The sequence below is a fragment of the Artemia sp. Qi Xiang Cuo genome, chromosome 2 (assembly GCF_049724085.1).
Source record: "Artemia sp. Qi Xiang Cuo chromosome 2, ASM4972408v1, whole genome shotgun sequence".
NCBI lineage: Eukaryota > Metazoa > Arthropoda > Branchiopoda > Anostraca > Artemiidae > Artemia > Artemia sp. Qi Xiang Cuo.
This window is the reverse complement of record NC_142795.1, coordinates 21,585,424-21,598,750: the sequence shown is the minus strand read 5'-3', so window position 1 is coordinate 21,598,750 and position 13,327 is coordinate 21,585,424. Positions and strand designations below refer to the sequence as shown.

At 35.5% G+C, this 13,327-nt stretch overlaps 1 protein-coding gene across 1 annotated transcript; it reads right to left on the bottom strand.

Annotated features, from left to right (window-relative positions):
- Positions 1–3,821: 3,821 nt before the first annotated feature.
- On the bottom strand, positions 3,822–12,004 carry LOC148954996 (uncharacterized). The gene is made up of 2 exons (XM_089108013.1): positions 11,573–12,004; positions 3,822–4,389 (listed from the first exon to the last, which is right to left on the bottom strand). The coding sequence occupies exons 1-2, from the start codon at positions 11,970–11,972 to the stop codon at positions 4,298–4,300; spliced, it is 492 nt and encodes a 163-aa protein (XP_088964139.1). The 5' UTR covers positions 11,973–12,004; the 3' UTR covers positions 3,822–4,297.
- Between the last annotated feature and the right edge of the window lie 1,323 nt (positions 12,005–13,327).

The following is a 13,327-nucleotide window of genomic DNA, read 5'->3' as shown; positions in this document are numbered from 1 at the left end:
TTTACGTTGTTAAGACTTATTCATCATGAAATACACAAACCATATTACATTTTACTTTTCCCCCCAAGGCTCATTGGCCTGTTGTTGCCCCCCTGTCCCTCCAAAATGAGTTTAACCCTTACAAAAATGGAATCCCAACACCTCCCCAAGGCCGTACCCAGGATTTTTTTTTCGGAGGGGTTTTACTAAAAAAAACTTTCGGGGTGGGGGGGGGGTTACACAAAAAAAAACAAAAAACGCATACAAAATTTGTTTATATCGATTTTTGTTACGTTTTTACGAGTCAAACAAACATTTCGGGGGGGAGGGATGTTCAAACCCCCCCTCTGGGTACGGCCTTGCCCCTCCCCCTTAACTAAAAGTTTTCTCATATGTCATTGAATAGGAGCTGAAAACCCAAGCCTACTTCAGCAGAACAAAATCGCAATACAAGATTAGATTTAAAAAAAAGCCATATGCCTACTTGAAAGCCGTAGATTTTTGGAAAACCTAGACTGAAAAGTATTTTGTTCAATTTCTAAAATCAAGAAAAAACAACAAAATTGCCTCCCCTAGATTTGAAGTACATTTTGACACCCTCGCCTCAATTACATTTTCTTGAAATGACGATACTGGTGCCTTGGGCAACCATTACAAAATAATAAGTTCAATCAAGGCGTCTGATTGAAAATGAGTTATTTTATTAGCGTCTTGCTTATTTTTCGCCCTTCTTTTCATCTGGCTATTTACCTACTTGCGATGGAAAAGATGGCGTCTGCCCGTACACTTTTTCAGGGTTGTTTCGTTTTGCGTGTTCTACCTTTGTTACGGCCCTAGAATCCCAATACACGGGTTACTACAAGTAAAAAAGAACCCAAAATTGTCAGATGCTATGAAAGGGTTATTTTCTGGGAGTGTCTGGGGAGGGGGTCTCTTCACAGTAGTAAGCGCGACTGTTAGTTCATTTTAAAATCTTAAGCAATTTCACTTAACATGGGGACATTTTTCCCTCCAAATAATTTGTCACGCTAACATCGAAACAACAATATATCTTCTTTAGTTTTGCTTATCGTCTGTTTTATGGACGCAGTCTTATTGGCTTCTGAAAGTTTCAGTTCCCTGAGCTTGACAACCACTTTCTATCATCAGTAAAGGATTGTTGTGGGTAGGTTGTTGGCAACAGTTTATTCTGAACTGGAATAGAATGAAGTGACCCTTACAGTTGCCCGATGAGTGGAGTGGGAGAAAAATTTTATTGCATTTTCTGGGGACAAGTGTGAAGGGTTTTGAGAAAGAAAATTTTTTGATTGATGAAGAGGATGAGCCCTGGGTGGAAAAATTGTTGGTAAATGGGTGTTTGATTAGTATTAATAATCTGGCGCGGTTTATTCGTGTGAGTATAACACATCGTGAGTGTGTTCCGTGATGACTTTATGCTTGTATTAGTGTTTTTGAATGGTTTTCGGTGCTTAATCGTTTTGCTCAGAAGTTTAAATTTAATCCTTTAATTGTATGTTGTTCTTTTTTTGTGGCCATAGTTTCTATCGATCTTTGTTTTCATGTAATTTTTTTCTGGAGAAAGTTTGATATTTCGGAAAATAAATTTTAAGAAAGTTTTCTAATGCATTTTTGTATCTTAATTTCTGAAATGTGCTCAGATTTCTAAAATTTCAATTAGCTAACAAAAAGTACTTCTAATAAATACATTAGTTTCAATTAGCTAACAAAAAGTACTAGCAATGGAAAAATTGTCATTGTATTTTCAATTTTAATGTAAAAAGCTATACTAGCACATCCATATTTTAATTCCCAATCAAAAAGTGTATAATTGAGTTTCTCCGTTTTATTAAGGTGATGTATTTCAAAATTCCAGCTGAATTCTTGTTTTGGATACAAAACGACAGGATACAAACTTTTAATATCTAGGAAATCCTTTTTATGCTAACTCCAATGCGTAATTATTCTAGCGCCAACAACCATTTTTGGTTGATAACAATTTCGATGCTTCAGGCGAAAAAATATGGACGCTAAGCGAAATCTGATCCGATTTTACATAGTTTAAAGCTGCATCCGAATTATTTCTGGGAAAGAATTGTTTAAAAAAACACCCCAACTTCGATCCTTCCGTCTTTTCTAATGTATGCTAAAACCGATGGAAAATCTATTGTTTTTCACATACGAGGTATAAGGTCCAATTAGGGTATATTCTGGACCTTGACCAAAAAAGGTCATTTTCCCCTAATGCTATTAACGGTATAGCTGTTGAACTTCGAACGTTTTTATCGAACTGTTACTTATACTAAATAAATCTGCCGTTTAGCCCTGGCGATGTTGCAGCAATCAATTACTCATGCTAATTGACAGTACTTAACTTGAAGCAAATTTCAATCTTCCATTTACTCTTTTCTGAGGAAGCATTCTCGCTTGTACTGTGTTTTAGCAAAGAAACTTGTATTCCATTTCAATTTTTCTGAGCAAGTTACTCGGAAGTTTTGTCGAAAGTCCAGACGGAACGTGTCCTTGTTCTGAGCTCAGAAGTAATGGACACACTTCGTATACATCAAGTCTATATAGTTTTCATTATAATCCACGGTCAATCGACTAATGTTGAACGATACTAGTATCTTTACTTACTGTGGCGTTTCTATTTTTCATTCTATAAGTCAAGTCAGAGACCTACGCAGGAAGGGGGCTTGAGGCCGGGCTCAACGTACACGCCTTCTTTAAACTTAGCTTCAGAAATGTATGTTCCATTCCTCAACCCAGCATCAATGCAGAGCTCACAGAATCTCTACCATTTAAAATTTGTTCAGCCAATTTTTGTATAAATAAATACAGAATGAATCATGAGTGAATATTCTGCCTTATTTTATAGCAGCCCCATAACATTTTGGTGAACTCTCCCTCTCCCCTTAACCACTTTTTTATTTTATCGAACTCCCACATTCGCCCAGAACATTTGAGGTTACTGTCATTCTTCTCCGAGGTTAATTAGCATTTTTAGACAAACCTTGATCTCGGCGCTAGAAGCAAGAGCAGACAGTCAGGGTAACTCAAAAGATGTTACGTAACACGACCTAAATTTTGTACATCAGAAAAATATATTTCAGGTTTGCACTCTAAAAGAATGTTTTTCCAAGTCTAAATGGGCATTTTGTTATTTCTTCTTTATTTTTTTTTTTCAATGAATATACCAAAAAAACATCTGTTAGGTCTAGGGAGGCAATTGCCCCTCGCCCGATTGGCGACTCCTCGTTTGTACAAGGAAGCATTCCTGAGGCAGTCGAGTTACAGCAGGCTTTAATATGAACAGGCTCACTTCCCAACTTTCCGTCAGTGGAAAAAACTGGACATAACGCATTTTGAAAAAAGTTCATCATTATATCTTGATTGTTCCAATTGTACAATGAGAAAAATACTCGCTTCAGGTAGGCTACCCGTCATATAGCTTCACATTATTGTTTTTATATTAGTGATTGACTGGGAATTGCTGATACTGCAAATTATATACGTAGATAGAAAATGGATTTTATTAAACAACAAGTTTTAATTAAAAATCACTTAACGCCTTTTAAATTACCGCAGTCATATTCTGCTGAAGGTGTATCCACAGTGACTTCGTGAACAACCCCGTGGCGAAAGCAAGCGTACAATTGAAAGCGAATTTTATTGTTTCGGGGGTTTTGAAAAAAAAGCCACCAAACTTGTTATATTTAAATACTACAGACTTGCATATACATAATCTTGTAAACCCTAATTAATTGCACCTTCTATGCTGTAAATTAACTACAGCTGCAACTTCTTCCGCTAAAATTACAAGCTTCTACTGTTAAAAAACAACATTCTTAAGCATGTTAATTTTTTTTATTTCACAATTTCATATAAGAACATAGTATATATATATACAATTATTACTGGCTGACAAAAATACAATTTCTTTGAGATCCGAAACTAGGACTAGAAAATGCCAGCCAAAAAAAAGGACAAAATTTTGAATGTTCACAATCATAAAAAAAAAAATCAGCTACCACTTAGTTCTGAAACTCGCACAACTAAAATTAATGAAAAAAGTAACAAAATAGAAAATACTGGTATCTTGTTGGGAATTACCCAACATAATTTCGATTATACTTTTGTACTACACGACGAGTTTTACTCCGGGAAAAAAGGGTCCAAAAAACAGGGAAATCCTCAACACTCGGCCATTTTTATTTGGCACTCATCACTTCCGAGTTACAAATCCCTGAGTTATTAACTTCTGAACGATTGTCGTATTTTCCTTTACACATTATTATTTACACAATTATTTCCTTTGGTTTTAAATTCCAACACATTCTGTCATAGGGGAACTCCCGCTCTGTGGCTCAGTCTTCTTCTGGGGATGATTTCTTTTCGTTGCGTGGAAATAATCTGAAAAAAATAAAAAATAAAACGTAAGAAATGTCACTCAAACAGGAAAACAAATTTAAAAATTAAACATAACCGAATCTTATTTTGAACTACAATATCGCAATAAAGCCTCCAAGGCATACCTGCATATAAAAGTAGGGAAAAAGGGTGGTGTATCATGGGTCCAAAAATTGAAAACAATAGCCGAGAAATACGTATTTTTGGCTCCTTGACAATTCTCTTAGGAGCAACACCCCCCCCCCTTCTAGGGCCTGTTTGTACCAATGTTCTAGGAAAACTAAGGTCATTGGCATGTATTGACCAAATATATACACAGGAATTTATAGGGTGGCAACCACAAATTGGCCATTCAGTCTTTTATGAGTTATCAAAACAAAAAATCGCGAAAAGGAAACGAGGAAAATAACTGCCAGTGAAAAAATTATGCAAATATTTCGTTCAAGACCTCCAGTTGACCGTCCTCAGTGCAGGGTAATAGGCTACCGATAAAAACATAAAAAAAAACAACCTTAAAACAAACAAAACTAAAATAAGATAACCCTTTCAGAGTAACGATGAAAGGGTAACTCTGAAAGGGTCATCTTATTTTAGTTTTGTTTATTTTAAGGTTTGGTTTCGTATATTTTCATCGGTATTATTCTGCATTGAGGACGGTCAAGCGGAGATCTTGACCGAAATATTTGCATAATTTTTTCACTAGCTGTTATTATTCTCGTTTTCTTTTCTTCACGTTTTTTGTTTTGTCATGATAAGCCAGCATGGTCTCAGAAATCATCAATGAGTTATCCTTGTTCATGGGCTCAGTATTGTTGTTTTTATGGCAAAGTTTACTAAACCCTCGTAAGATTATGCTACTCTTCTTTATTGTTTCTCAAACTTCCGATTGTAAAATGATTTTTTTTAACCTAACTTTGGCATAAATTCATTGATATCATTTTGGCTGTCCACAATCAAAACACATTATCGGCGAAAAACAATCTTGGACAAAATCAGGCTTGGGTTACATGCTATCTAGCAATTGACGTTATCGATTATACAACAGAGCCCAAAGTTGCATACACTTCAAAGCTATAAAAAACTTACATAATATATTTTAAATTTGGACTTGAACAATGTCGCGACATTATTGCAACCTGCAGCTCGATTGCAACACAGAACAACCTGCATCTCAGCTAAATAAAAATAAACAAATTCACAAAATAGTAAATCTGCCTATAATGCTTGCCCCAACGTGCAAAACGAGTCTTTAAAAACCTATACAAATTACGCAGAAACCTACATAGATCTTACGCCCATCCGAAGAGATTTAAATATTGTTTTGGGCATGACCATCACTTGAAATTGAGCCAATTTTAGTGACTTATAAAAGGTTTTTAAAAGGAAACCTGTATGACGTCGCATCAACGCGTCCAGGCAAGTTCTCTGGCGGTCCGCCCAATGGGAGTTGATAGGCGGTGAGGCGATTTACGCCCAAGATGTAAAAACCACAAGTCGTTTGTTTAGAAAGTAGTTTGCGATTAAAAAATAAGTAATTTTTCTGATTTGAAACATGTTATGTAATCATTAGTACACGCATTAACAATGATATTTTCTATCAATAAATCCACAATGCTAAAATAGAATAATTATGTTATAACGAATACAAACAAATTAATTAATTAAATCCAATTAGTTTAAAGACCTTAGAAAATGCAATATAATTTCAAAAGATTAATTACGGAAACTACAACAGATAATTATGGAAATCGGGCCACGCAGAATACATTATATCAAATGGTTTCTAACCTAACCAAAATACCAACTAAAATATAATTAAACATTTGTATGTCAGAGAGTACATACAATGTAGTGTATGTACTCTTTCACACTAAGCTGAAAGAAACTACAGAAAAAACCGATTCTTTCAGACCAAGAACTTGAGTGTGGTGGATATAAAAGATAGGTACCAACCAAAATGTTATTTTTTTCCAATAAATACTTCGTAATAACAATACCTAAAACCGTAACGCATTTTCCACTTGTTTTGCATCGTATGAAATTTATCTGTGATATGCATCGTTTTGAGTTATAACAGCAACCTTGTTCCCAACAATTCAGGCACGTACGCAGGAATTTGTTTCGGGAGGGGGCCCAATTTGTTTCGGGGGGGGGGCAAATCCTTCAAACCCATTATTCTGTGAGAAAAATCAGAAAATTATGGGAAAATGAAAAAAAAGAGCCCCCCCCCCTGCGTACGTCCCTGCTACAATTATTTTATGCCGCAAGCATTATTATTTTGTCTTTTTTATTTTTACACCAGGTTATTTTGTACCCACTTCAACTTGAGGCCCCAATTCATAAAAATATAAAGAGGGGCAAGGTGTTTTTTCTTTTTTTTTTAATTTTTTAATAAAAATTAAAATTGTTTCTCAAAATCTATTGAGGGTAAATTTTTCATTTTTTATTCAATGAAAATACTCAAAAAGGTATTTTTGAGAACCTAGAGGAAATTTCGCGCCCCTGGCTGAAATCTCAATTTCAGTTCAATTTTAGCGCCACCTTGACTTATTAAGAATTCAAAACCGATTGTAACTATTTAAATTCAATTTTTGTCGCATTTAAAGGTTCGTTCTTTAAACAGCAGCATTTTCTTAACACGCAAGTTAATTGGTGAAGAACATAGGCCCTTGGGAGGGTGACACGAAGACCAAATTGGCACAGAGGACCATTTTTTTTAAATCATTTACGACGCTACACAAAACCAAGACTACCACTGGAGGAGGTGGGCAGCCCTCAAACGAACTAGATCTACAGCATGATTACATAAACAAAAAAAGATCAAGTTTTTCTTTCATTTCTGTATATCAATCAGTCTAATCTCTTCGGCCGATAGGCATTTTTCAATTGACCAAACAGTTTATGACAGTGTTTGTAGGCCCAGAGCGATCGCATGTGTATGCAAACAAAAATTGACGGTTGAGAATTGGCGAGGTCTTGGAGGTAACAAACAAGTTAAAAGGATGGAGGAAAACTGGGATGGCAAAGCTAACCGTCGCTTTGAGATGAAAAACATGTAAACATATACATGTCTGTTTGGCAAGAATTCTGGGTAACAATGATAGGAGAAAACGGCCGTTGGATGTGTACGCGCAAGATACTTCAATACCATAAACTTGGTGAAAATTTTCCAATCTTTCAGAAATTTTGAAACAGAGGTACTTATGCGTTATAGATAACCCACCACTATACGCGAAACAAGTCAAGTTTGGTTAATGCTAATGAAATAAAATAGTATGAAAATATAATAATTTAGAAACAAATTTGGGCTAGACCTATATATTTGCACATTAGGGGGGTGGGGGTAAAGCATAGCATATATTAAATACGTAAACCCAGCCTAATCTAGGTACCTACCCCCCCCCCTCCTTAAACCTAAAAAAAAACAGTTTAAATATTGTAAACGCAATAAGAAATCACGCTTTGTGCTCCATTTATCTAGCAAGTACCCGTTTGTCTGGTTTCCTTGTTTGACCCGTGGTGTTACCCGGTTTGACCCCCCCCCGAAATTTTTGACCGAGTCGAAAATTAGTAAAACCTAGGTAAAAATCAGTAAAATTAGTCGAAAACTGAGTCAAAAATTAGTAAACCCCCACCCCCCGCCCTGAAAAAAAATCCTGGATCCGCCCTTGACAAGGTTACTTGCTTATTTCTTAAAGGGACATCAAAGTCTAACTTAAAAATTCGCATTCAATCGTAAATAAATAAAAGAGTCAACTTTCATCCCCCTAGAAAAAGTGCTTTCATTTCCTGAGTGAGCAGCATATGAGGAACTTTTTCCCTCCCACTATCTTAATGCGTAAATCATGCATATAGGCGGGAATTATTTTGGAAATTGCGCCTTTCATTAAGCATAAAACTGCAAATTACACGCAAAATCTAGACAAATATGAAGAACCTTAAAGATTACGGGGCATCGAGGACAGGGTTTCGGTTACTTATAGCTCAAAAAACAAATACAAAAAAGGATATAAGGTACTGTTCTAATATCTGTACAACACGCGGGAAGTGAAGTTTTGTTAATGCTAATGAAATAAAGCAAAATATGATGAAAATATAATAGTTTATGAACAAAATTGAGCTATATATTTGCACATTAGGGGGTGGAGGCAAAGCATAGCATGTTTTAAATAGGTAACCGAACCTAACCTAGGTACCTTCCCCCCCTAAACCCCAAAAAACAAGTTTAAATATTGCAAACGCAGTGATAACTCACTGTTTGCTATCCTCAGCATAGGAAATCTCGGTTGAAAAAATCTGTTTGACTAGTTTATTTAGCATCTTCGCTGTACAACACCAAGCGTGTTGTACATATATTAGAACACTACCGTATATAATTAAACTCCCTATTCGATGCTCATCCTAAATATAACAATCCCTGCAGTCACAATTGCACCCCCTCCCCCTAATAGGACCAGACATTGCTCTAAGCTACATACGAAACACTCAATTTTATGGGTCTGCCATTATTTCTTGTGCTTATTTCTCATCTGGGGGAAGAATGGGAAGCTTTGGATGATTTGTCCCCAACCATTCATTGCACTCCCAGCCGAAGGTAGAGAATGAGGAGATCGGTGCCTGCGCTACGCAGACCATTGGTCAGCATGCGAAAAAGTTTTTTTTTTAATGATTCTCTTTAATAATCGGTTCATAATCCCAAATGAAACCATTTGAAAAAAATAACAAAATCAGCAAACTTATGTATATATATAAATATAGCCTTCGGTTATTTATAGCTCCATTCCCTAATGTGCGGGGGGGGGGGGCTGGCACATAATTACGACATGATTAATATATTCGAAAGATCTTTGGATGGAGAATCAAATGGTATATTTATTTTTTGTCTATCTAAGTTCTGTCCTTACAAGTAACGTTAACCGTGGAATCTACTCCCCATCCCCTCCTATATGTGCCCTCTGCTCGAGGCGTGTCCTGGGGGAATTGAACAATCCATGTTTGTCCAACTCATAAAAACGTAACAAAAATGCATGTTGATAAATATTTGAAGCTTTTATTTTTTTTTTCATAAACACTCCCCCCTCCCTGAACAAAAATCCTGGATGCGGCCTTGCCTATACTTTTTATTACATGCTCCTATATGAAAACGCAAATAACAGGATCCAGACACTTTCCGTTAAAAGTATTGATCAAATTAGCAATAGGGGGATATGATTTTGGCCTTCGTTGGTTTCCGCACTTGTTCAAGTAAACTCCAATAATCAATGTATTGATTCAACTAACTCTCCTGGGACATTTAAAGGGGCACCGTGGAAAGACCGAAAAAGATCAATAGAGAAACGGACAACTGCAAAAGCTAAAATATATTTGAAAGTATGATGGACTAGGGATTTATCAATTTGGAACTTCTTTAAACCTCGAACGGTTAAAAATAAAAACTAAGAAAAAAGCTAAATAAAAAACTTAACTTAAGAGAAAAAGTTACTAGTATTTGAGAAATTCAAATACTGAAGAAAGGCAGCTTTTCAACAACCAATCTGGCCAAGTCCACCTATTTTTAACTCGTGTTTCTCTTTTTCGGGTTGTAGCCTGACTGATAGATATATTACATCGATTGTTGACTCAATTGCTCTTCAATTTTTTCTTTTATTTTTAAGTCTAGCCTTCTTTCGGTTTTCTTGAATTTCAGAAACCCTAATAAGTTTAAAATTACTGTCTAGACAAATTTAAATTAGCCCATGCCTTACAATTAAATTTTTAACATCTAGAAGAAAGCAGTCTGGGTTGAAGATAAATAATCATTTTACATTTTGGCTTTGAAAATGAAATGGAACAATCTATAACTATCAATTAGGCTAATTAATTGTAGGCTATGTCATTCTAGGCTAGTTGGCAATTATACAGGAACAATTTAATTTTCATCAGAAAGAATAATTAGACCTGTTTTCATATAGCCTATCATTTCAAAATTTCGCGATGATTGTTTTAATTTCTAAATAAGATTAACACAAGTTACCCTTTTTGTTCATTGACAACTTTATTGTTTTGTTGGATTGGTTTAGTTATTCTTAAATTTTTCTTTATTCTTTGAAGTCTATCTTAGATTTATTAATGTCAACAAAAATTCGTAAGTAAAATGAATGTCAGAAACCCAAATAAACCGAAATGAGAATACTTTTTTAATGTCAGAAAAGAAAGTCAAACGCAAACTAAGCTACAGGTGAAAACATGCTAATTTAGAATTCTAATTTTGAAAATGATATAATGCAGTCTACAATTATAAGCCTAGGCAAAAATATGAATAAACATTTTATGCTAGTTAGCATAAGTAACCAACAAAATTTATTGACAAAAAAGAATATGATAATCTAGATTTCATTCCAACACTTACACAAAAGTTGATATTATAATTTCAACAGAACTGGGCCTAACATAAGTTAAAAGTGGACAATTTTTTATTCAGGCTCTGCAAATCTATACAACACAATGTAAAGTTATCAATTTATGGATATCAGCATAGCATCATAGGTGGTAAATATTTACCAAATCATATTATTGAGTTAGGAATAAAGTGAATACACCATTCAATGCCTTTTTTTATGCTGATTACGAATATAATAATCATTTCTGTCGGAAACGAATTCCCCCCCCCTAACCTAACCCCCCCCCCATATATGTGCAATTATATACCAGTCATTGACCGATATAGGGGGGGGGGCAAAAATTCCTTTCCGATAGAAATAATTGTTATATTCGTAATCAGCATAAAAAAAGGCATCGAATGGTATATTCACTTTAGATGTTACTCAATAATATGATTTGGTAAATATTTACCTCATAGGCTAGGCCTAGTTGGCAACAGATTCATTTGATATTCCAGATCAAAAACATGAATAGCCTAGGCGTGACTCAAATAAAATTTTAAATTCCCAAACCTACTAGCCTAGGCTAGGGCCCTAGCCTAGTTCACTTCATCACTGATCCTCAATTTTACCCTAAGACAAGCCACGAATAACCTGATTTATGAGGTTAGTAGCTTACCAACCGTTCAAAGTGAACAAGTTCAAAATGGACCTAGCCTAATTTACAATTTTAGCTTAGACTACGTCATGAATTCATGTCTTGTCACTAAGATGCTTCACTTAACGGTAGGTTTGCCGGGATTTTATTGAGTAAAAGAGATGCTTACCCGATATTTTTGTTTTCTTTGATGTTGATATACTCTTTGGTAAAGAGACCACTGCTTCAACAGAGATCTGGCTATTTTGGGCTTCCAACCTTAACTCCTTTGGCGATGGCTCTTCATTTTGTTGTATCTCCACTAAAGGCCTTTTTCTGATATCTTCAGAGACACTTATTTTTTCCCATTCCAATTTTCCAGGTAATGGTGTTTCATTTTCAAAGTCAAAATTCCATCGTTTCATATCCATAATTCTCTGTTTTTTTATTTCATTTTTCGCAAATGCCACAGAATCGATATGGCTCGTAGGTCCAAACAGGCATCGACTCACACGTCGTGCTTCTGATCGAGGCGGTACGAACTGCCTCAACATATTAGTAGCTCCAAAATCTCTTCTTGCAACTTCCATTGTATTCTTTACTTTACTCAACACACTCAACTCGTCAACGACTAAAATTAGAATAACTTATTATTTGGCAAGCAAAGTGGATTCTATGATACGAGGAGGCGGAGTTACTATCCGCGCGGGAGGAGTAGAGCTTCCCGCCATTATTGTGGGTTTTAAAAGGAGAGAAACCACCTACTTACTAACCGCCTGGCGACTGATTCGAATTTCCAAAGCATGACTTTACCCGCCATCCTAATTTCATCGTTTTAAAACTTGGCTACAGATTGTTTTTTGTTCTCCCATGAAAGATTTCAATGATAAACATACCCTACTTAAGTAATGAAGCTTTTCTGAAAATTTACAATAATTGGTGCAGCTGAAAAATATAACGTAATAAATGATTTGTCGAAAATGATTTTTTATTTGTAATATTGTAGATCAGAAAAACGGTGAAGCATTATTAAGCATGTAGGCTACGCAGCAAATCATTCCGAGTAGGTAGTGGATTTTTGGAGAGGAGCAAAAATTCTCTAAAACGGCATAATCGAGTGGATTGTGGGGGAAACTAGGACATTTCAGCAGGTGCGCACGCAGAAATTTTCTTCATATGGAGGGGGGGGAATATAACAATCTTTATTTGATAATTTGAATAAAAAGTAACCAGAAAATTTGGAACTTCGGGGGGGGGCTGGTATCCAAGTCCCCTCCCCCATCGGTACGTCCCTGTATTTTAAAAACTCCGGTTTGCTGAGCCTATTCCTCGCAAATGGTTGAGCTATCGATGATATGAAAATATAAATGAACAGAAACTTATAAGTTTTGATATTTTCAAATATAGCCTACACAAAGATAAAAGAAGGGAGAAGTCTGGTCAAAGGATCCTCTAAAAAAATTAAGAATAATTCGGCCTAAAAAGACTATTTTTGGAGGGTTCAGTTGTCGCCAGAATTTAACTTTATGAATTAAATAGAACTTTGACGCTATACCTTTACGGATTCTATTCAAAAATACCCGACCTTTACGGTACGAGGGACGGTGTCTAAAACATCGAAAAGTGAAGTTACAATATAAAAAAAAATTCTAGGAAAAAGGACATTTTTTTGCAGTTTTCTTTTTGTAACACTGTTTTTGACTTTTTTTTTATTTTTATGGTCTTCTAAGGAGGGGGATAAAGTCTTTTCCCTTATTTGTGGCTGCCCTTGGTGGGAGGGAAGCTTAACAGAAAACTTCATAGAAAATATTGCAGAACATTGAATTGATTGAAATTTTTAATGGTGAGATTGTAAATATAGACTCATGCCTATGTCAGCCTTCCCAGCGTCAGCCTCGAGTAGGCTTTGCATTTATTAACCACTAGAAATTTAATTGATGTTCTA